The sequence below is a fragment of the Danio rerio genome, chromosome 8 (genome assembly GCF_049306965.1).
Source record: "Danio rerio strain Tuebingen ecotype United States chromosome 8, GRCz12tu, whole genome shotgun sequence".
Taxonomy (NCBI): domain Eukaryota; kingdom Metazoa; phylum Chordata; class Actinopteri; order Cypriniformes; family Danionidae; genus Danio; species Danio rerio.
This window is the reverse complement of record NC_133183.1, coordinates 56592973-56614585: the sequence shown is the minus strand read 5'-3', so window position 1 is coordinate 56614585 and position 21613 is coordinate 56592973. Positions and strand designations below refer to the sequence as shown.

The following is a 21613-nucleotide window of genomic DNA, read 5'->3' as shown; positions in this document are numbered from 1 at the left end:
ATGTTCACAACACAAATTGCAATATTTTCGATGACATCCAAGAGCATTGGCGAAGTTGTTCTTAGACTAATGATTACATTTGAAGTCAAATTTTGAAATGTTTTTGCTTTCTTTTCTGGACTTCAAACATCTTGAGACATTTTTGTCTATGGAGAGTCAGAGAGCTCTCGGATTTCATCTAAAAAAAATTAGTTTGTTTTTCCGAAGTTGAACGAAGGTTTTAGAATATTGGAATGACACAAAGGTGAGTGATTAAATGGAGAGTTCTCCCAAAACAAAAAGTCATTTACTCACCCTTTACTTGTTTCCAACGCTTGTGAGTTTCTTTCTTCTGTTGAACACAAAATTATTTTGAAGAAAGCTGGAAACCTGCAACCATTGATTTCCATAGCATTTGCAACATACAGTTGAAGTCAGAATTATTAGCCCCCTTTGATTTTTTTATTTTTTTATATTTTTCAAATATTTCCTAAAAGATGTTTAACAGGGCAAGGAAATTTTCACAGTATGTCTGATAATATTTTTTCTTCTGGAGAAAGTCTTGTTTGTTTTATTTCAGCTAGAATAAAAGCAGCTTTTAATATAAAAAAAAAAATCTTTTAAGGTCAAAATTATTAGCCCCTTTAAGCTATATATTTTTTGATTGTGTATAGAACAAACCATTATTATACAATAACTTGCCTAATTGCCCTAACCTGCCTAGTAACCTAATTACCCTAGTTAAGCATTTAAATGTCACTGTATGCTGTATAGAAGTGTCTTGAAAATATCTAATAAAAAATTCTGTATTGTCATCATGACAAAGATAAAATAAATCAGCTATTAGAAATGAGGTATTAAAACTATCATGTTTAGAAATGTGTTGAAAAATCTTCTCCATTAAACAGATATTAGGGAAAAAAGATTTAATGGGGGCTGCAAATAATTCAGGGGGGCTAAAAATTCTAAATTCAACTGTACTTTAGAGCTGTAAGGCAATACTTTTTTACTTTAAAAAAAAGTTACTCATTTTTCAAAGTGAAGTCAGCTAATTGCTTTTTATATTGTAGAATTTCCTGATTTTTCTAAATAAAATGAATACATTTATTTCTGTTTTAGACTGTTTGTTAATTTTAAAGTATTTTTTGTCATGGTGGCATTTGTAATGGTGTGTAACAAGCAAATAATTATGCTCCTTTACCATGTTAAACATGCCTTTTTTTCTCCCACACACACGCGATATTGGAAAAACCACTATAGGCCACTATTAAACCATTTCTCCCAAGGAAAATTAAGTGTTATGTATTAATTGGAGTGGATTATCACAACAGTGGCATTAGCTGTAAAATAAACATTTAGTAAACTTTTAAATAAAATATTCGATTTAATTATATATGAATAACTGCTTATTGTACCAAGTATTTTACCATCACAGAAGTAGACCATCTGAATTTGCAAAGCAATGTTGACACGTAAATATTAAATACATGTTCACTCAGTTACAACAGTGTTCAGTCAAACTGTTTCTAAAGTACTTTTAAACAATTTTGGGTACCCAGAATATTAGTTCTGTTAACTTTAGTTATTTATTCTCTGTAAAACCCAACAGTCAACTTCATCAAATTAAATGAGTGTAGTTAACTCAAAATTGACTGAAAGTTAATTCTACTCATTTGAAAAGAGTTTTGAACTCAGTGTTGAAGGTAATGAGTTAATTAAATACCTCATCACTTCAACATATATGGAGTAAGTTCACAGTACTCATATAGATTAGTTTCTTAACTCAAATGGTTTGTTGCTATCGGTTTCCTCAAAAGGTTTGATTTGCCTTAACTTATTGGGTTTTACAGTACTCAGTTGGTTTGAGTTCATTTATTTTCTTTAACTGTGCTCAAATTGCTTTGTTTACTCAAATGGATTTAGTTCACAGTACTCATTAGGATTCGTTTTGAACCTAAATGGTTTGTTGTAATCGGTTTCCTTAAACGGTTTGAGTTACCTTAACTTTTTGGGATTTAAAGTGTGCATAACATATCTAATTCAGGACAAAATTTTGAATACTGTCATTTCCTGAGCTTACTGAAGGCTCATGGAATTTGAATGAACGTGGGCGGAGTCTGAGTCAGGGAAATGCATCACACTGGTGGTGAAGAGGATGATGACATAAGGGATGCGTGTTAGTGATGAAGGAAATGAATGAAAGATTGCTACTGTCGCTGATAGCCACGGTTGTGTTGGGAACTTCTCAGGTCTCTGTCATATAATACCAGAAGCGATGGCTTCCCAGTATGAACTGAGCAGGTAGAGTTATTCATGTTTATACAGATGTAGATCCACATGCTTTAAGGTACTTACAGTGTTTGTGTGTTTGTTATACTGAGTTTGACATTGTTTTGTATGTTCAGTAGAATTTACTTGGCACCATTTTGGTTTCAAGTTTATAAGAAGTTTGTTATAAACTGGTTATGGCTTAGGTTAAGAGGTCTTGGCTGTTCAGAATTTCTTGCCAAACTGGTTGTAGATGTAATGATGTCTGCTTTACTGGCAGTTTATGTTGTGTCACTGTCATACGCTTCAATATTTATGTCTTATATGATGCAACGAACCATTTCGTTTTCTTTTTAAATGTTTAATTTGGAGTGTTTTTTTAATGCGCTCTCAAGAATGTATCAGTTTGATTTACTGACCACAGGAATGGCTGTAGTATTGGATATACAGTATATCGAGTATAGTGATATAGGTTATGTATATCATAGCTACTAGGCATGGGTCGGTATAAGATTCTGATGGTATGCTAGCTTTGGATAAAAATATCATTGCTTCACGGTATTGTGCTCACATCTCTAAAATATATTCTTTTTAAATGTCTGGGTAAAATAACTAAAACTTTTTTAGTTGTTGAACACAATATATTATATTTTAACAAACATTTATAATATTTTGAAGCAGTAAACATGTCAGGCTAAATAATTAAAATCAGTCATTGACTTCTGCTGTTTTCATTAGTTTTAACAACATTGATTTCTTTACAATTTAAAATGGCATCTTTGGATATCTTTTCTTCTGTCTTAAAAAAAAAATCTTATTTACTGTAGAAACTATATAGCAGATTTTTATTTATTTAATTTTTCAGGATGTTTCTTCTTTTTTTTATTCACCTTATTTTAGGTTTATAAAGTTTTTTTTTATTGAGATATTCATTGAAGCATTAAAGCAAATATTACAACATCTCTATTGTTTTTTTTGGACAAAAAAGAATTCAACAAATTAAGTAACACACAAAAACAAAAGAGGGATGAGTAATTAGGATAGACCCAGAATACACTTTTCAAAAAACTCAAAACGTCTAACCCCTAAAACCCACCCCACCCCACCTCCGGGACTATAGCTTATGCAGTACTGTTGGAGTGACCTTCACTATCTGGGTATTCAACCTACGCTTTCAAGACCAAATCTTGTCAATTTATTTCAATTTCTTTGCCATAAGAAATCTGATGCTTTCCAAATGTGCTTATTTAGTTCATTCGCCCAGCCAAGATCTAAATGATGGGGATTCTGTTGATTTCCAAAACCTTAGCACCAGCAATAAGGCATAATAAGGTATACCACAATAAGGCTGTAAGACAACAATTGTTTTTGGGAGTCCTGGAATGACCTAGTTTGTCTGAAAATCCGAATATGACCAAAAGAGGGTCAAAAAACTAATTCACAATGTAAAATTTTATATGGAGTTTTAATTATTTTAGCTTGGAATGGGATCAATTTAAAACATAGAGTTTAAAAATGTTATGGCTGAAAATTTTGATGGTTTTAAAACCTTGACTTTTCCAAACCGCAATATACCTTGAAAAAGTTATTGTCCCATGCCTAATCACAGCTATATCACTTTTACGTGTGTACAGCAGAGTATACCCCCATCAAAAAGTCATTATTTATTTATCCTTTTGCCAAACAAGTTTCAATTTCTTTCTTCTATTGAATGTAAAAGAAGATACTTTGAAGACAGGCTGAAAACCTGTAACCGTTTACTTTCTATAGTAGGATAAACAAATACTATGGAAGTCAATGGTTACAGGTGTCCAGCTTCCTCCAAAGATTTTGTGTTCAGTAGAAGAAGAAAGTCAACCTGGTTTGGACTAAGTGAAGTATGAATAAATGATGACAGATTTATTATTTATTTTATTTTTTTAGGGTGAACTGTCCCTTGTATAATGTTGAATGTTTTTGATGAATACATTTTTAATTCCCTGATTTAATTAATAAAAATGATATTAAAGTCAGTAAAGTATATCTAATGGACGAAAAAATCTAGAAATATCAATGCTTGAATGAAAGTGGGCGGAGTCCGAGTCTGCGAAAACACATTACGTGGCCAATAATCAATATGATTATCGATTAATTGTCATTTCAAATGAAGTAAGAAAAATTCATTTAAAGATTTTACATAAAATGTACCCAACCAACTTTGTTACTTGAGAAAGAATTTTCAGTTTGTAAAAACAGTGAGGAATCCTTATGTCACTTTTGTTGATTGCCAGAGTGTGCAATTATTTTGGGAAGACTATTTATTCTGCTAAATATAATATGTTGATAACATTGAATGCAAAATAAATTACTTGTTATTTTGAAAATGGTGATTAAAAAATGAACAATTTTATTATTTTAAATGGTAAAGTATTTATCTACAAATCTAGACTTTCAAAATCCCCAACTTTATACAAGGTTTTTGTCAACAAAGTCTCTCAAAGCTGTAAAAAATGTAAAGCTCTGTCTATTGTAAGCTATTGTGAATCTATTTTTGACATCTTGTCAACATCTTTCATTTGTTTCTGTTTTGTTTTGTGTGTGTTTTTTTTTATTTCAATTATCTTTGGAATTTTGGTTTGTTGTCTGTTTTTGCTGTATTTGTAAAATACTAATGCACAGTAAAAAAATGATTAATTGTGTATCGCTGTAAAACTGTATTGCAAATTTATGCATCATATGTTTTTTTCTTCTTTAATCTTTCAGGATTATGCGACCTGATGATGCCAACATTGTTGGTAATGTTCATGGAGGGACTATTTTGAAAATGATTGAGGAAGCCGGATGCATCATTGGCACACGCCACTGCAATACTCAATCTGGGGTGAGTTCCTCTTCCCCACAAACACATTTGTTTTTGTCTGTAAAGTCCCTGTTTCTTAATTTTTGTGAGGATTTGAAATGTTACATAATCTCTACCTCCAGCTAAATTAAAGCGTTAAAATCGATATGTGTATCTTATGGTATTGTTTCTCTTCTATATTATATCCATCTTACTTTATTCTCTCTGACCTTTGATACGTGACTGTGATCATGCTTTTATATGCTTTAAAATATTATAGTGTAGATCAGGGCTGCACAATCCTGTTCCTGGAGATCTACCTTTCTGCAGAACACAGCTCTTACCCTGATCAAACACACCTGAACCAATTAATTAGGACCTGAACAGCACTTGATAATTACAGGCACGTGTGTTTGAAATGGGTAGCAACTGAAATCTACAGGAAGGTAGATCTCCAGGAGCAGGATTGAGCACCCCTGGTGTAGATTATCTCTTGCATTATTTTATTTTTTTTCTTTCTTTATTTTGCTTTGTTCTGTTTTCTATTTTTAGTTGTTAATAAAGTTTATACCTTTTCTGTATATTTTTGTACTCATGTTGAACGTTAAAAATATTTTCCTGATTTCTTACACCAGATGGTTGTATTTTGAATTGCAGGCTTTCAACATCGGAACTGCCATTTTATTCATTATTTACACTTATTAAGTAAGATCTACTATGTTGTGTGAGGTATCTTGTGTTTTTCTAGAAGAGGGGATCCTGTTAAAGATGTTACTATGATGAATATGGTTGTTTGATAAGCCAATCTCATAAAATGTCTTCAGAAATATTTTACTGAAGGGGAAAATCATTTGCTTTATTCCACATACAGTTGAAGTCATAATTATTAGCCTCCCTTAATTTATTTATTTATTTATTTATTTATTTTTCAAATATTTCCCAAATTATTTTTAACAGAGCAAGGACTTTTTCACAGTATGTTTGATGATATATATATATTTTGTTCTGGAGAAAGTCTTGTTTGTTTTTTTCCGGCTTGAATAAAAGCAGCTTTAATTTTTTTAAAAACCATTTTAAGGTCAAAATTATTAGCCCCCTTAAGCAATATTTGTTTTGTGTAGTCTACAGAACAAACCACCATTATACAATAACCTGCCTAATTAACCTAGGTAAACCTTTAAATGTCATTTTAAGCTGTATAGCATATTGTCTTGAAAAATATCTAGTAAAATATTATTTACTGTCATCATGGCAAAGATAAAATAAATCAATTATTAGAAATGAATTATTAAAACTCTGTTAAACAGAAATTGGGGGGGGGGTAAACAGAGGGGCTAATAATTGTGACTTCAGCTGTATTTTCAATAAAATATAAGTTCAAAATGTATTTACATTATGTTTTATGCATAAGGGGTCCTGCAGTTTTTTAAAAAAGTGTTTAAGCTTTTTGAAAATCCTTAAAATTCTTATATACTACTTCTTTGACCCCGGGTTCACCCCTTTAGGTTGAAACGTCCATTGTTTACTGTAACCAGTAGAGGGCAGCATATATAAATGGAGTACAATTTTAGTTCACACATAATGAAAATTCTGTCCTCATTTTCCCTTCCTCTATTTGTTCCAAACCTGTTTGGGTTTTCTTCTTATGTTGAACACAAAGGAAGATATACTGAAGAATGTTGGGACAAAGCAGCCATTGTCTTCCATAGTACTTCTTCAATGCTTCTATCCTCCTGGGCTTGAGTATTCACATACGTGGACAGCACATTTAGCTCTTAAGTGGCTATTTTAAATACTTTGAACGCTTTATATTTTGTTACAGACATACAGTGTCATCCTAGCATATGAAATTTCCCAAACACTATTTTTAACTGTCCAAAATGGGAAAAAAACGTTTTTACTCTCTGATAGTCAAAGCAAGTTAAAAAAAAATTCTATGTTATAAATGCATTAAAAAACATTCAGGAAAAAGTGTTTTATGTAAATTCGGACCACGAGTCCACATATATGGACATCATTTTTCTCTGTATGTACAGCATATCAAAAGATGATACTTAGGTTTTATGCTAATTAGGTTCCAATAAGCCCAAATAGCAAAGAGAAATTAAAAAACACATGTAAAATTGTGTTTAACAGAAAAAAAGAGATTTAAGTTTATAACCACTTCATTGAGAAGAAGATGGTGAGGAAATTGTAAGTATTGGGTGAACTATCACCTAAAAAACGTATATACATGCATGGAGTGGTTAAAAAAGTGCAAATAAATAATAATGTTCCTTTTGTTGTTGAATAGGATCGCTGCCTAGCGGCTTTGGCCCGCGTGGAGCGGACAGACTTCCTGCACCCAATGTTCATCGGCGAAGTAGCCCATGTCAGTGCTGAGATTACCTATACCTCCAAACACTCGGTTGAGGTGCAGGTCAATGTTCTCGCAGAGAACATAGTCACAGGTCAGTGAAAATATAGTCAAGTAGTTGGCACCAAAACTGTCCTGGAACTAATTCAAAGGATTAATTCACCCGAAAATGGAAGTTTTGTCATTAATTACTCACCCTCATGTCATTCCTACCCCCTTAGATTTTTGTTCATCTTCACAACTCATGTTACAACATTTTATATGAAATCTAAGATCACTGGCGATGTTGTTTTCACACTTTTATTAGGCACACAAAAATGTATGATGTATGATTACATTTGAAGTCAAATTCAAAAATGTTTTTGGTTTCTTTTCTGGACTTTAAATATCTTGAGATGGTTGTTCTCTATGGAGGGTCAGAGAGCTCTCGGATTTCATCTAAAACATGTTAATTTGTGTTTCTGAAGTTAAATGAAGGTCTCAGAGGATTGGAATGACATGAGAATGTGGAATTAAAGGGACACTCAAAAATGAAAAGTCTATAATTTTTATCATTTACTCAGCCTTTAATTGTTTTCAACCTTTATGAGTTTCTTTCTTCTGTTAAACGCAAAAGGAGATATTTTGAAGAAAGCTAAAAACCTGTAACCATTGATTTCCATAGTAGGAAAAACAAATACTGTGGATGTCAATGGTTAAAGGTTTTCAGCTTTCTTCAAAATATCTTCATTTGTGTTTTTAACAGAAGAGAGAAACTCGTAAACGTTTGAAAACACTTGAGGGGGAGTGAATAATGTTTTGAATGTTTTCATTTTCGAGTAAACTATCATTTTAATAACAGAATTTCATTTTCGGGTGAAACAAACACTTTAATTTCCTATATAAGATATAGTGAAGAGAAACTATTTAAATAATAATAATTATAATAAAGAATAAATCATGCTAAAAGTCTTATATTACTTATTTGCACTATATTTGAAGTCTTTAAAAGTCATTTTATTAATTTGTATGTGGCCCACACAAAGGTCAGGGGCCTCATGTACGAAGACTTGCGTGGAAATCTTACTAAAACATTGCGTACGCACAAAGCTGTAAATGTGCGTACGCAGAAAAAATTTCAGATGTATGAAACACTGCGTACGCCGAATCTCACGCATATTCTTTTGTACATCTGAATGAACGTGAAACTGAGCGCAACATGCACGAGCACAAAACCCCTCCCTGCCTCCTCCCCCGTATGAATATGCTAATGACTATGCTAATGGAAAACCCAACGAAAAAGCAATGGCAAAAGCAAGCAAAAAGAGAAACTTTGAACAGAATGTGAATTGGAGGTGCTGCTTTCGGAGGTAAACCGGAGAAAAGCGGTGTTATTTGCAAGTTTGTTCTCCGGAATTAACAACAAAAGAAAAAAATAGAGTGGGAGAGTTTAGCTGATGCGGTCAACACAGTCGGGTCTGAACATATCGCACTGAGTGCATTAAAAAAAAAAAAGAAATAGTGTGGTTTATATCTGTAAACTGTTGAAGTACGCTAAACAGTCTCAGTGGCGCGCTCGTAAGACGCTTGTGGTCATGAATTGATTCGTTCGAGCATGAACTCGGCTCGAATCCAGCGTCTGATGAACTCTTTCTTGGTTTTTCCCCCGCTACATATCAGATTTTGCCAATTAACTATTTATCACGAGAAAGACAAGTAGGAATCATCAATAAGTTCATATCAATAAGCATCATATTTTATTTGCACATTTATTGAATGAAAATGTTTCTGATTCACGCATGCAAATTCATCTTCAGTTCAGATAGTGTCTTTATAGCAATGTGCGTGCGGTAGATCGCTCAGATTACATTGGGAAAACAGGCGACTGCTGCAAATTGTGCTTAAATGTTTAGCTGGTCAAATGTATGGTATGGAAACCTTATATACCTGCTGAACCCGTCTCATACAGCTGCCATTGCAAGGCTCAGACACTTTGTAGAGAGGAATTTAACACAACTGCCTCTAGGAGTCGCCAATGGAAATAAAACAGACACGCACAAAAAATGTGCGTACGCCTGCCAGAAAGCTGCCGTGAAGGTGCGCACATTCCCACGTTCAGTTCATTGTTAGTAAATCCAAACGTGAGCGATTCTGAGCGTGAAACCTGGCGTACGCAAAGTTTTTGTGCGTACGCAGCGTTGATACATGAGGCCCCAGGTGTTAAAAGGTGTTAAAATTCTCCACAGTTTTTACGTAATGAAATTATTGAGCCACAATCTTTAATTCATTCATTTTCTTTTCGGCTTAGTCCCTTTGTTAATCCCGGGTCGCCACAGCGGAATGAACCGCCAACTTATCCAGCATGTGTTTTACGCAGTGGATGCCCTTCTAGCTGCAACCCATCACTGGGAAAAATCCACACTTATTCACTCACAGACTTCAGGCTGTAATTGTAACCACAGGGAGTGACACAAACAACAGAAGTGTGGATCCACATGCAGGTTTAATCAGTGGTCAGGCAAGCAATGGTCAATACAGGTACAAACGGGTATGTGTAGGCAGTCCAGAATCGTAATCAGTCACAGGCGAGAGGTCAAAAGGCAGGCAGGGAGAACAAGAATACAAGGCTAGGTCTAAACACGGGTAAACAAGACAAGGAGTAACGCGTTGTAATTTCGGTCCCACTTTATATTTAGTTTCCTTAACTACTATGTACTTACGTCAAAAAATAAATACAATGTACTTACTGTGTTGATAATGTATTTGAGAACACTTGTGGTGCACTTGAGTTGGGATAGAGGTTGGATTATGGACAGGTTTGGTGGTATGGGTAGGTTTAAGGGTGGGTTAAGGTGTAGGGGATGGTCAACAGTGTATTTACAAATGTAATTACAAAAGTTAATTACAGATGTAATTACATACATGTATTTAATCAAGCTTAAGTACACAGTAAATACATGTATTTACACAATAAGTACATTGTAACAAACTTTTAATTTCTATGTAAGTACATAGTAGTTAAGGCCACTTAATATAAAGTGGGACTGTAATTTCATCTAAAGATAAACAAGACTCGGCCAAGTTAATAGGTGAGTGTGTGGCTTAAGTAGTTTGTGCAATCAGTCTCTGACTATCCTCATGTGGTGCGAGTAATCAGTCTAGATGAGGAAGCATGTGTGAGTGTGACCGGAGTGCATGTATGAATATGTAGTCCAACAATGGCGGAATTGTAGTCCAAGGTTATGGTGAGTGAGAACCAGCGATCTTATGGAATCCGATCGCTGGTTATCGTGACCGTAATTGACTGCAAAGGATTTGCAACAAAGTATTAAAACGTGAAGTTTTCTTGATAATTTATGATTATTATTCTGTCCCATTACTTTTGGTCCCTTAACAAGTGGAAGGCACATATGCAAACTGTTGTAATTCCTACAGCGTTCTCCTGATTTGGATGTAAATTCCCTCAAGTTAAAGCTGACAGTCTGCAGTTAACGCACATCTTGTTTTAGTCCAAATCCATTGTGTTGGTGTATAGAGCCAAAAATGTAAGAATTGTGTTGATGTCCCAGTCTTTATGGACCTGACTGTACAAATTGCAAAATGATAACAACAGCAGAAGACGAAATAGATCTACTCGTAAAATGGATGCCGCACAGCCATAAGTAAGACTTGTAAAGCAGCAGTATTCAATTTTTACCTACCGTACATAAAATCTGACATAATGCACCTCTACTCATTTAAAGAGATGAAAAGCATCATTCTGTCATCATTTATTCACCCTTTGCTTGTCACAAACCTGTTTGAGTTCCTTTTTTTCTGTTGAACACAAAATAAGTTACTTTTTAAAATATGTTATAACCTGTAACCATTGACTTCCATAGTATTTTTTTTTCCCACTATGGAAGTCAATGGTTACAGGTTTCTAACATGTTTCAAAATATCTTCTTTGGTGTTCAACAGAAAAAAGGAACTCGAAACAGGTTTCGAACCACTTGAGGGGGAGTAAATAGTGAGTACATTTTCATTTTTTGGATGAGCTATCCCTTTAATCATTAAGAAAAGTGCAAACACTAGTATATTTATTATGAACATATTCTGATAATGATCATTTAGTTCATAATGATAACTTCGGACCAGCCTCAGTGGAATTTCAGGTATTCATGTAAAAATAATTGACATCCATTGAAGCATACAAGTGTGACTGTCATTGTGTACAATTATTTGTTTCTCGGTTAAAGGTCAGCTATTTTTGCTCAAGAGTTCTATGTCAAAGTTAATTGTGGTTAGACTTCGAGACGCTGCCAGAAACATGGATAAGTAAAATTAGTAACACTATAGTTCGGTCACAATTCACGGTAAACCTAGCACTGCTAGCTTAAACGACTAATTAGCTGTTTATTAATGGTTAGTAAGGTAGAAGTTGGGTTTAGGTTTTGGGTCGGATTAGGGAAGCAGAATAAGATCATTCTTTATAACTACTAATGAACAGTTCATATCTTAACAATTAGCAGATAATAAGTCAGTTATTAGCATGTAGCATTGTGACCAAAACTAAAGTGTTACCATGAATTTAGCCGCATATACTGTTTCATCTTGATTACTGCTCTTGTCATTAGTACACTACACTCACTGGCCACTATATTAGGTACATCTTACTAATACTGGGTTGGACCCCCTTTTGCCTTCGGAACTGCCTTAATCCTTCATGGCATATTTCAACAAGGTAGGCGATTTTGGTCCATATTGACATGATAGCATTACGCAGTGGCTGCAGATCCATGATGCGAATTTCCCGTTACACCACATCCCAAAGATGCTCTATTGGATTGAGATCTGTTGACTGTGGAGGCCATTTTAGTACAGTGAACTAATTGTCATGTTCAAGAATCTAGTCTGAGATGTGTACTTAATAAAATGGCCGGTGAGTGTATATATATTTAACAAATTGCTAAATCAGGGATGGCCAAACTTTCTCTTATTAAGAACCAAAAAACCAAACCTGATTGAGAGCTGTAGGCCGAAGTTAAATATGCCAAATCGATTTGCATTAAATTTGCCATGGGTAATTTCTCATTTATTACTGCATTACTAAAAAAAAATTATAATAAAAAACGTTGCTTTATAACATAAATACTGATGCAGTATCATTTTTGACATTTTATAATGAACTTATTATAGTAAAAACATAAGCAATCCGACTTATAACACAATGGAGTTCAATGCTGAACACACTAATCGAGCGGCTTCTGCCCTTGCCTTGATTTGCTCACCGATGTCTTGTGCATCTGTCAAGTGACAGTATTTACATTTTAAAAGTCCAATTCATTTACAACATATAAATGAAACATTTAGTTTTAGTTGGCTTTTTATAGCTCCCCAATTAAACCATGAAAAATAAGGTTACATTCAATTCGAAATTCGCTTCCAATCAACTCTCCATCATTTCCCTCTCTTTTCAGGTGGGATGGCGGGCCAAACCAGGGCTCTACTTTGGGCACCTCTGTGCTAGACTATAAGTTCTTCTCTGATCTCACCTCAAGATGGCGCTATAGCTCAATAAACGACAACATGAACATAATGCCATGCTAACTTTAGACACACATAAAGACTTTAAAGTACTTCATTATAGAAAGCCGACAATATCAGCTTGAGATGTGTTCATTTGAGAGAGAGATAGATTTTAAATATTAAAAGGAGAAGCTGTATTGCTAAAGCAAAATCAATATCCCCAAGGTGCACGTTGTTACCACAGCAACAGGGTTGTCATGTGGCAAAAAGCGATCCAGCACGGCGTGGGCGAAGTACCCAGTCAGTAGTAGTGGAGGAAGGGCCTGTGTGTTACAAGGACTCCTCTGGGCTCCCTCTGCTTAAAGAGATAGTTCCCCCTAAAATGAAAATGACTTCATCATTTACTTTCCCTCATGTGGTTTTAAATCTTTTTGAGTTTCTTTCTTTTATTAAACACAAAAAGAAGATATTTTAAAGAATGCTGGTTACTCGCACCCATCAACTTCTATAGTACTCATAGTCAACGGGTGGCGACAACCAGCATTTTTCAAAATGTCTTTTGTGTTCAACATAAGAGAGAAACAAGTAAAGGATGAGTAAATGATGACAGAATTTTATTTTTTGGAAGAACTATTCCTTCAACATGTAATAAATATAAATAAATAAATAAATAAAAGCTAAAAATGTTAAATATCTGTATCACACTCTCTTCAATATTAAATTCAAGCATTAAACTAGAGTTAAACTAAACAATTCATTTAAAACAAATGTCATTATCAGTATTTGATGGGAAATGTCCCTAATTTGTGAAAATAAAAAGGTCACAAAATAAATATAAAAGATTTTTCTGTATTCAAAACATTAATTAATACATTTCTTAATAAAGTCTCTTAATTAATAAAGAGTCTTTATTAATTTTGGGGTGGAACGACTCAGCAGAGGCAGTGTTTAGAGGCAGAATTAATACAATTAACCAAAACTAAAATCAAAACACACACAAAAAAAAGATATAAAAAGTATAAATAGAAGTATATAAAAAGTAGTGGTGGGTCATTATCAGCGGTAACGCGAAGCTCTTATCACTCGATAAAAAAATATTGCTGTTAATCTATTTTCAAAGTTGGGTCGGGAGCTCGGTCTATTCTTACTAAGCTATGATATATATATATATACTACCCGACAGAAGTCGTTGCCTATGCAAGTTTTAGGAACAACAAATAATAACTTGATCTAGTTGATCATTTGGTATCAGAAGGGGCTTATATGAAAGGCAAAGGACCTTCAGATTATGCTCATTTTACCAAAATAAAATATGAATATGCCTTGATTTGTAGTTATTTAATTAGGACAGTAAGGTCTGAGTTTGCTTAGACAAAAGTCTTGTCACTTAACAGAAATAATGTCCAATATAGAATATAAAGTCATGGTGCAGTGGAAAAAGAATCAATATTGTATATGACTCCCATGAGCTTGGAGGACTGCATCCATACATCTCTGCAATGACTCAAATCACTTATTAATAAAGTCATCTGGAATGGCAAAGAAAGCGTTCTTGCAGGACTCCCAGAGTTCATCCAGATTCATCTTCAATGCCTTCTCCTTCATCTTAACCCAGACATGCTCAATAATGTTCATATTTGGTGACTGGGCTGGCCAATCCTTGAGCACCTTGACCTTCTTCGCTTTCAGGAACTTTGATGTGGATGCTGACATATGAGGTGGAGCTCTATCCTGCTAGAGAATTTGCCCTCTCCTGTGGTTTGTAATGTAATGTCTTAATACCTCAGGGTGTTGATGTTGTCATTCCCTCTACAGACCTCTCGCACACCTCCATACTGAATGTAACCCCAAACCATGATTTAGAAATCACCAAACCTGCCTAATTTCTGTGAGAATCTTGGGTTTGTGTGGGTTCCAATAGGTCTTCTGCAGTATTTGTGATGATTGGGATGCAGTTCAACAGATCTGCTACTTTTCCAAATGATCAACTAGAAATCAAGTTATTATTTGTTGTTCTTACAACTGAGATCAACAACAAGACTTTTGTCAGGTAGTGTAGAGCTGTGCAATAATACAACTTATCATATTAATATCGTGCTAACAATACAGCTGTCACAAACTACATATCTAAAAAAATCTTAATCTAAAACAATTGCAGGTAACTATAAATAGCGGGGTTCAGATTTTTACTTGCCCTGCCAAAATGTTCACTTGCCTCGCTAAAAAAAAAAAAAAAAAAAAAAAAAAAAAAGTTAATTGCTATTCATTAGCCACATATATTAAATAATGTGTCACGAAATAATGTATGTGAATGCAGAATTTAAATGTCTGAAAAATGTTAAAATATTTAGCAGTAAAACATAGCAGTATGGAAAATGTGCAGGTATTTTATTGCAAAACAAAAGGTGGCTGACTTAAAAGTGGCAGCAAACTATGCAAAACATCACTTCATTTTTTTTTTCGTGTTGTACCCGTATAAATGTTTCCACCATGTTATAAACAGATGTTTTCTTTTATCCTCATAATTTAATGTTGCAGTCATGTTTCCGTCTATTAAAATTTAGTGACAAGGCAACACTGCACCGATCAGGCTAGTAACGATTCTGTCTACTGTCCCGGGCATCTCTAACGCTGGCCCCGGGCCATCGGGCAGTCCTTATTGTTGAGCCCTGAATAGACAAGTCAGTAATAAATGCATTATAAACATTGGTCCCTCTTTATACTAAGTGTATCTAAATACTATGTACTTGCATCAAAATATAAATACAATGTACTTACAATGATAATAATGTATCGCAGAACTCTTCTGGTGCTCGTGAGGTGGGATTCTAGTAAGGTTAAAGACTAGTTTGGTGGTATGGGTAGGTTTAATGGTGGGTTAAGGTGTAAGGGATGGTAAACAATGTAATTAAAGATGTAATAACAGGAATGATTTACAGATGTATGTATTTAATCAGTCATAAGCAGTGGTTTTAAAGTAACCAATTACTCAAATTAGTGTAATTGAGTCGTTTTTCTTAGGAATTGTAATTTAGTAAGTAGTTTTAAAAATGTGTACTTTTTACTTTCCTTTGAGTACATTTTTAGTGCAGTAATCAGTACTTTTACTCCACTACTTTTCTTCAACCTTCAGTCACTAAAGTATTTTTTCTTGTCTATGGGGATTAGAAAAACCAGTCCTGTGATTCCCGTCCAATCAAATCTCACATAAAAGGTATATCGCCTCATAAACTACCTCAAAATAGGGTTGATCAAAAGAAATATATTATTGCAATTCAAATATATAATATATGAACTAATGTTTACTTTAAACTTATTATAAATATTTAATTATATTGTTCAATTATAATGTTTAAATTATTTTTTTGTCAAATAATTTTGTGGCTAAAAAGTATCGGTTCAGGCACCGTTTCGGCACCGGTACCGTTTTAAAAGTATCGATTTAGCACCGGTATTGAAATAACCCCAAACGAGACCCAACCCTACCTCAAAACGTGTGCTTTATAGTTGCAGCAAACTGTTTGGAAGCATTAAAAGTGTACAAGGTGTCCAAAATCTTTACATGCATTGACCCAGAGAATGTTGAGATGCATGTCACTGATGAGAAGATGACAGATGTTTTCTGTATGATGATCGAAATGGCCTTAAACATCCAGCAGGCACAAGATGTCAACATGATGTCAGAATTAAGTTGTACCCCAGTGTCATGGGGATGTTGCATTTTGTTTTACCGTGAAAATCATGGAAGCGTCAGCATGTGATGCCAAAATGACGTTGGATGTTTGCTCGACATTGGATTTTGGTCACTTTCCAACACAACCTAAAGTCAATCAAATAACAACGTCATTGGATGTTGTTATTGAACAAATAGCGTCATCCTTAGATGCTGGCTAGACAATCTAACCTAATGTTAATGTCTTATGATGTTGTGTGCCTGCTGGGCAACAACTCGATGCTACAGAATGTTCCGTTTACACACACATGTGGAAGGCCAGCTAGTGTGTGCTGTGCAGGTAAACCTCACTCCTCTGACCTCTAAAAGCGCTCTAGCGACAGACGCTAGAGGCTATGGTCTTTAGCCTCCTTGGTAGAGCAACCGACTCCCATACGGAAGGACGCTGGTTCGAAACCAGCTCGGAGCGGGTTGGGTGGCGTAGGACTGGCGGGGTTACATTGGTGCCATGACCCGGATGGGAGTGAGGTTTAGGGGGGTGAGTGTAACGGAGGCCAGCTAGTGTGTGCTTTGCAGGTAAACCTCACTCCTCTGACCTCTAAAGGTGCTCTAGCGACAGACGCTAGAGGCTATGGTCTTCAGCCTCCTTGGTAGAGCAACCGACTCCCATGCGGAAGGATGCCGGTTCGAAACCAGCTCGGAGCGGGTTGGGTGGCATAGGACCGGCGGGGTTACAGATGCACAAATTACATGTTAACGCATCGGCTTTTAAAAGTGTAAAATACTTACTACTCACTACTCTTGAGTACTTTTGAAATGTCTACTTTTTACTCATACTTTGAGTAATACTTACATCAGATACTTTTACTCTACTTACACTACAATTTTAGGCATGTAATGGTACTTTTACTCGAGTATGATTTTTCAGTGCTCTTTCCACCACTGGTCATAAGTACAATGTTAAAACATGCATTTACACAGTAAGTAAATTGAAACATATGATTCAGTGTAAGTACATAGTAGTTAAGGCCATGTAATATCAAATGTGGGACCTAAGCATTATGTATGCATTATATTGCATTAAGAAGACCCATTTCTAACGCAAGTGTAGCTTTTAAGCGAACGATCATTACATTAAAGCTGTTTAATAATTCTTAACAAGCAATAACCCCCTCCATGATTCATAGGATGCAAGCAGCGGCCCATGCAATCATTATTTAATGTTCATGCACTGTACGTGTTAACCAGTCATTGTCCACAGTGTGTTGTCTAAAAGTGGCACTGTGGAGCGGTCTCCGCACTGCCCCTTTAAAGGCTCGTGCTGAGCCGCAGGGAAGCGCGCAGAATGGGGGCAGACTTTATGTGCTTCTGTCATGTTAACTTAACATCACGCGTCACCAACACAGGCTGCAGTTACACAGAGCGATACCTGCATAGGAAAGCAGTCTAGGCTGCAAACGCAGTGGCTTCCAATTGAGTTTAAAGAGAAGACAAAACATTTGGAGTGTTGCTACAAATATAGACTAACTAAATTGTATTCAAGATGCACTGCTTGCTGAGAAATAAACGGATGCATTTGGGAATGTAAATGCACCACTTTGTACACTCGCACACTTATTGTGCTACTATTGGCTGGCTCCGTTAACCTGGCTAATAATAAAATGGAACCACCTTCTATAGGCAACAGTAACTATCAAATCATAACTATCATATTGTTATTAAGTGTATTTTTTCACTCTCATTTGCCAAATAGACACATAACTGAATGTAATACACAGTCTTGATATTTCACATAGCATCAACATGCAGCAAAACATCTTTCCATGATCGTATTTTCTGTGCTTTCCGCTCTGACACATTTTTTAAAGGCTGTTTATGCGTTTGTGCCTGTTTATATACATGTGTGAACTCAGGCTAGGCCATCACATGACTCTTCTCTTGAGTTACGCACACACTCACACACACATACACAGTCAGGGCCAATCTTGTCAGCCTCGTCTCGCTCGCTCTCCTTAGGGGTCTCCTGCCTGTGAATGCAGGGGCAGTGATGATTGCATCTGCGGAGCAGCCATCTACACACAAACGCTAATCGAATGCAAAATTGCGTTAAAATGAGTGTGCTTAATGAGGAAAACGCTAATTGATGGCATGCTGTATAGACGTAGTTGGTATATACTCACTGGCCACTTTATTAGGTACACCTTACTAGTACCGTGGTGGACCCCTTTTTGGCTTCAGACCTCCCTTAATCCTTTGTGGCATAGATTCAACAAGGTACTGGAAATGTTCATCGGAGATTTTGGTCCGCATTGACATGATAGCATCACGCAGTTGCTGCAGATTTGTTGGCTGCACATCCATGATGCGAATCTCCCATTCCACCACATCTCAAAGGTGCTCTATTGGATTCAGATCTGGTGACTGTGGCGTTGATATGATGCTCAATTGGTATTAATGGGCCAAAGTGTGCTAAGAAAATATCCCCCACACCATTACACCATCACCAACAGCCTGAACTGTTGATACAAGGCAGGATGGATCCATGCTTTCATGTTGTTGACGTCAAATTCTGACCCTTCCATCCAAATGTTGCAGAAGAAATCGAGAGTCATTAGACCAGGCAACATTTAAAAAATTTTTTATTGTCCAATTTTGGTGAGCCTGTGCAAATTTTATCCTCAGTTACCTGTTCTTAGCCGACAGGAGTGGCTCCCCGTGTAGTCTTCTGCTGCTGTAGCCCATCTGCCTCAAGGTTATTTGAGTTACTGTAGCCTTTCTATCAGCGGGAATCACTCTAGCCATTCTCCTCTGACCTCTGACATCAGCAGAGCATTTGCGCACAGAACCATTTTCTGTAAACCCTAGAGATGGTTGTGCGTGAAAATCCCAGTAGATCAGCAGTTTCTGAAATACCAACAACCATGCCACGTTCAAAGTCACTTAAATCACCTTTCTTCCCTATTCTGATGCTCGGTTTAAACTGCAGCAGAACATCTTGACCATGTCTACATGCCTAAATGCATTGAGTTGCTGCCATGTGATCGGCTGATTGTAAATTTGCTTTAATTAGCAGTTGGACAGGTGTACCTAATAAAGTGGCCTGTGAGTGTAAATAGTTTGCGAACACTTACCTTTTTTTAGTAAATACAATGAATATTTTTTTTCTTGAAGGATAAAACATTAAACAACATAAAGAGTTTCCACTTTATACAGTGACTAATTTCTGCTTCATAGAACATACTGCTCGTTCACTTTAATCCTCTGTAATGCCCAGTTTCTCTTCTAAAGTTCTCTTTATTGATCCGTTCAGGGTGTGTAGAGTGAGATATGTCAGCTTTATCTGTCTCTGTTGTCAAATATGTAGGTTTTGTGTCAATTTGGGTTACACATCACCAGAATTCGACACATAACTAGAAGTTTTAGAACAGCATGCGCATGATGTCTCCTATTATCACTAAATTGTGATTTTTATTTATTTATTTAGTTTTAAACAGATACCCTAACACTAGAATCTTAAAAAGAAAACGCTCTGAACCCAACTTTTTTATTATTTTCAGGAGTTTAAAAGGCTGGGGTTGTGTTGTTAAATTAACTTTTCTAAAAATGGTCAGTAGCTATATCAGGCAATACTGAAATTTACTTTCAAAAGTAAACCAAACCTATGAAATATTAATGGTTACACTATTTTAAAGGGCACCTATGGTGAAAAATCTACTTTTCAAGCTGTTTGGACAGACGTATGTGTAGGTATAGTTTGTAGACCATCATATTGGAGTGATATAAACACACCCAGTCCTTTTTTCCCAATTTAACAACATAAAAACTGTGGACCAATCGAATTTTGAGAACGACCACAACTTGACGTAGAAGTGCAGTCCCCCCCGCTCACCAATATTGATTGACAGGCACACGTTACCACTTCCTTAGTTTGTTGTTTCACGTCCACCATTTTCAGCGTGTGAGTCAAAGCGAGATCACCAAAGGAACACCCTTTCTCTGTTTTTGGATGTAAGGCTCATTGAGCTCAACACAAAAGCCTTTATTGACTTCCTGCGAATGCGCAACAGAGATTTTACATTTAGTGGCCATTTGCGCTGAGCACGCAGTGAGTGCAACATATATAGATTCTGGCCATTAACAACAGCTGCTCCACCAAGAAACTTAAGTATTTTACGTTTTGTCAGTTTAGTGGCGAATTCGTACGAGTTCAGTCGTATGAAAATGTACGATTATGAAAAGGAGGCGTGACACCCAACCCCACCCCTAACTGTCATTGGGTGATGAGCAAATCATACTAAATTATACGAATTAGATCGTACGAATTCATACGAAATAGCCACTAAATAAAAAAAGTTACGAATTGCCGTGAGATTGCGTTGCATTCACAGAGTCTTTCAGCACTCTCTCCAAAAACATTGGATCGATCTCGTCTGGTGGATCAACATTCATCACATGATCGCTTTGTAACTTTAGGTGGGTTTGCAAACCTGTGTACTTTTCATTGTGTCTTCCTTAAACTTCAGCTGTTTGCATTTCCCGCGGTCACAGAAGCTCCCCGTCATCGGCTGGAAAAGGGTGAGCGCGTTGCCTAGCGTGCGTGTCCCTCCATTGGAAATAACGAACTTGCCTTAGTTATAGCCTCAGTCAAAGTTAATCCAGTGTGCATGGTTATTCGTCTCGATGTACAAGTTCGGAACTTTAGACTAGCACACAGTTGGCATAACTTCGTTTAGTTGTCGCAGTTTTGATCCGTGCAGAAACACGATGCTGAGAAGCCCTATATTGATTAACCGTGACGAATTAAAGCGCTGTAAATAGTGAAACCAGTTAATCGTTGCATCTCTATACAGATAACGCATGCATCGTTACATAGCGGCTGTAAAACAAGACATTGTCAAAAATATTCATATACACAAGACATATTCTGACACATTAGGAATATTGATTCCTCAACAGTAGTCTCTGCTTGGTCTGTGTCCGAGTCGTACATGTACAGCGAAATACTGGTGCTCTCACTCATGTTGCTTCTCTC

The 21613-nt window shown here is 35.9% G+C and overlaps 1 protein-coding gene and 1 long non-coding RNA gene across 11 annotated transcripts in view; one reads left to right on the top strand and one right to left on the bottom strand.

The window, feature by feature from the left end:
- The window catches only part of acot7 (acyl-CoA thioesterase 7), a 138593-nt gene that overhangs the window by 7943 nt on the left and 109037 nt on the right, over nt 1-21613 (top strand). For 7 of the 10 annotated variants that reach the window (XR_012383685.1, XR_012383684.1, XM_068222932.2 and 4 more), the window contains exons 2-3: nt 4990-5107; nt 7359-7515. Coding sequence is in view for 7 of the 10 variants with exons in the window: in XM_068222932.2 (XP_068079033.1) it covers nt 4990-5107; nt 7359-7515 (275 nt within the window). In the remaining 3 variants the exon portion in view is untranslated. Of the gene's footprint in view, nt 1-2188; nt 2281-4989; nt 5108-7358; nt 7516-21613 lie in introns of those variants that run through there. The other 3 variants (XR_012383686.1, XM_005167277.6, XM_005167276.6) reach the window with 1 other exon arrangement.
- Nucleotides 1-21613, bottom strand: part of LOC141375928 (uncharacterized) — a 386569-nt gene that overhangs the window by 322396 nt on the left and 42560 nt on the right. The gene's annotated exons all lie outside the window — the stretch shown is intronic.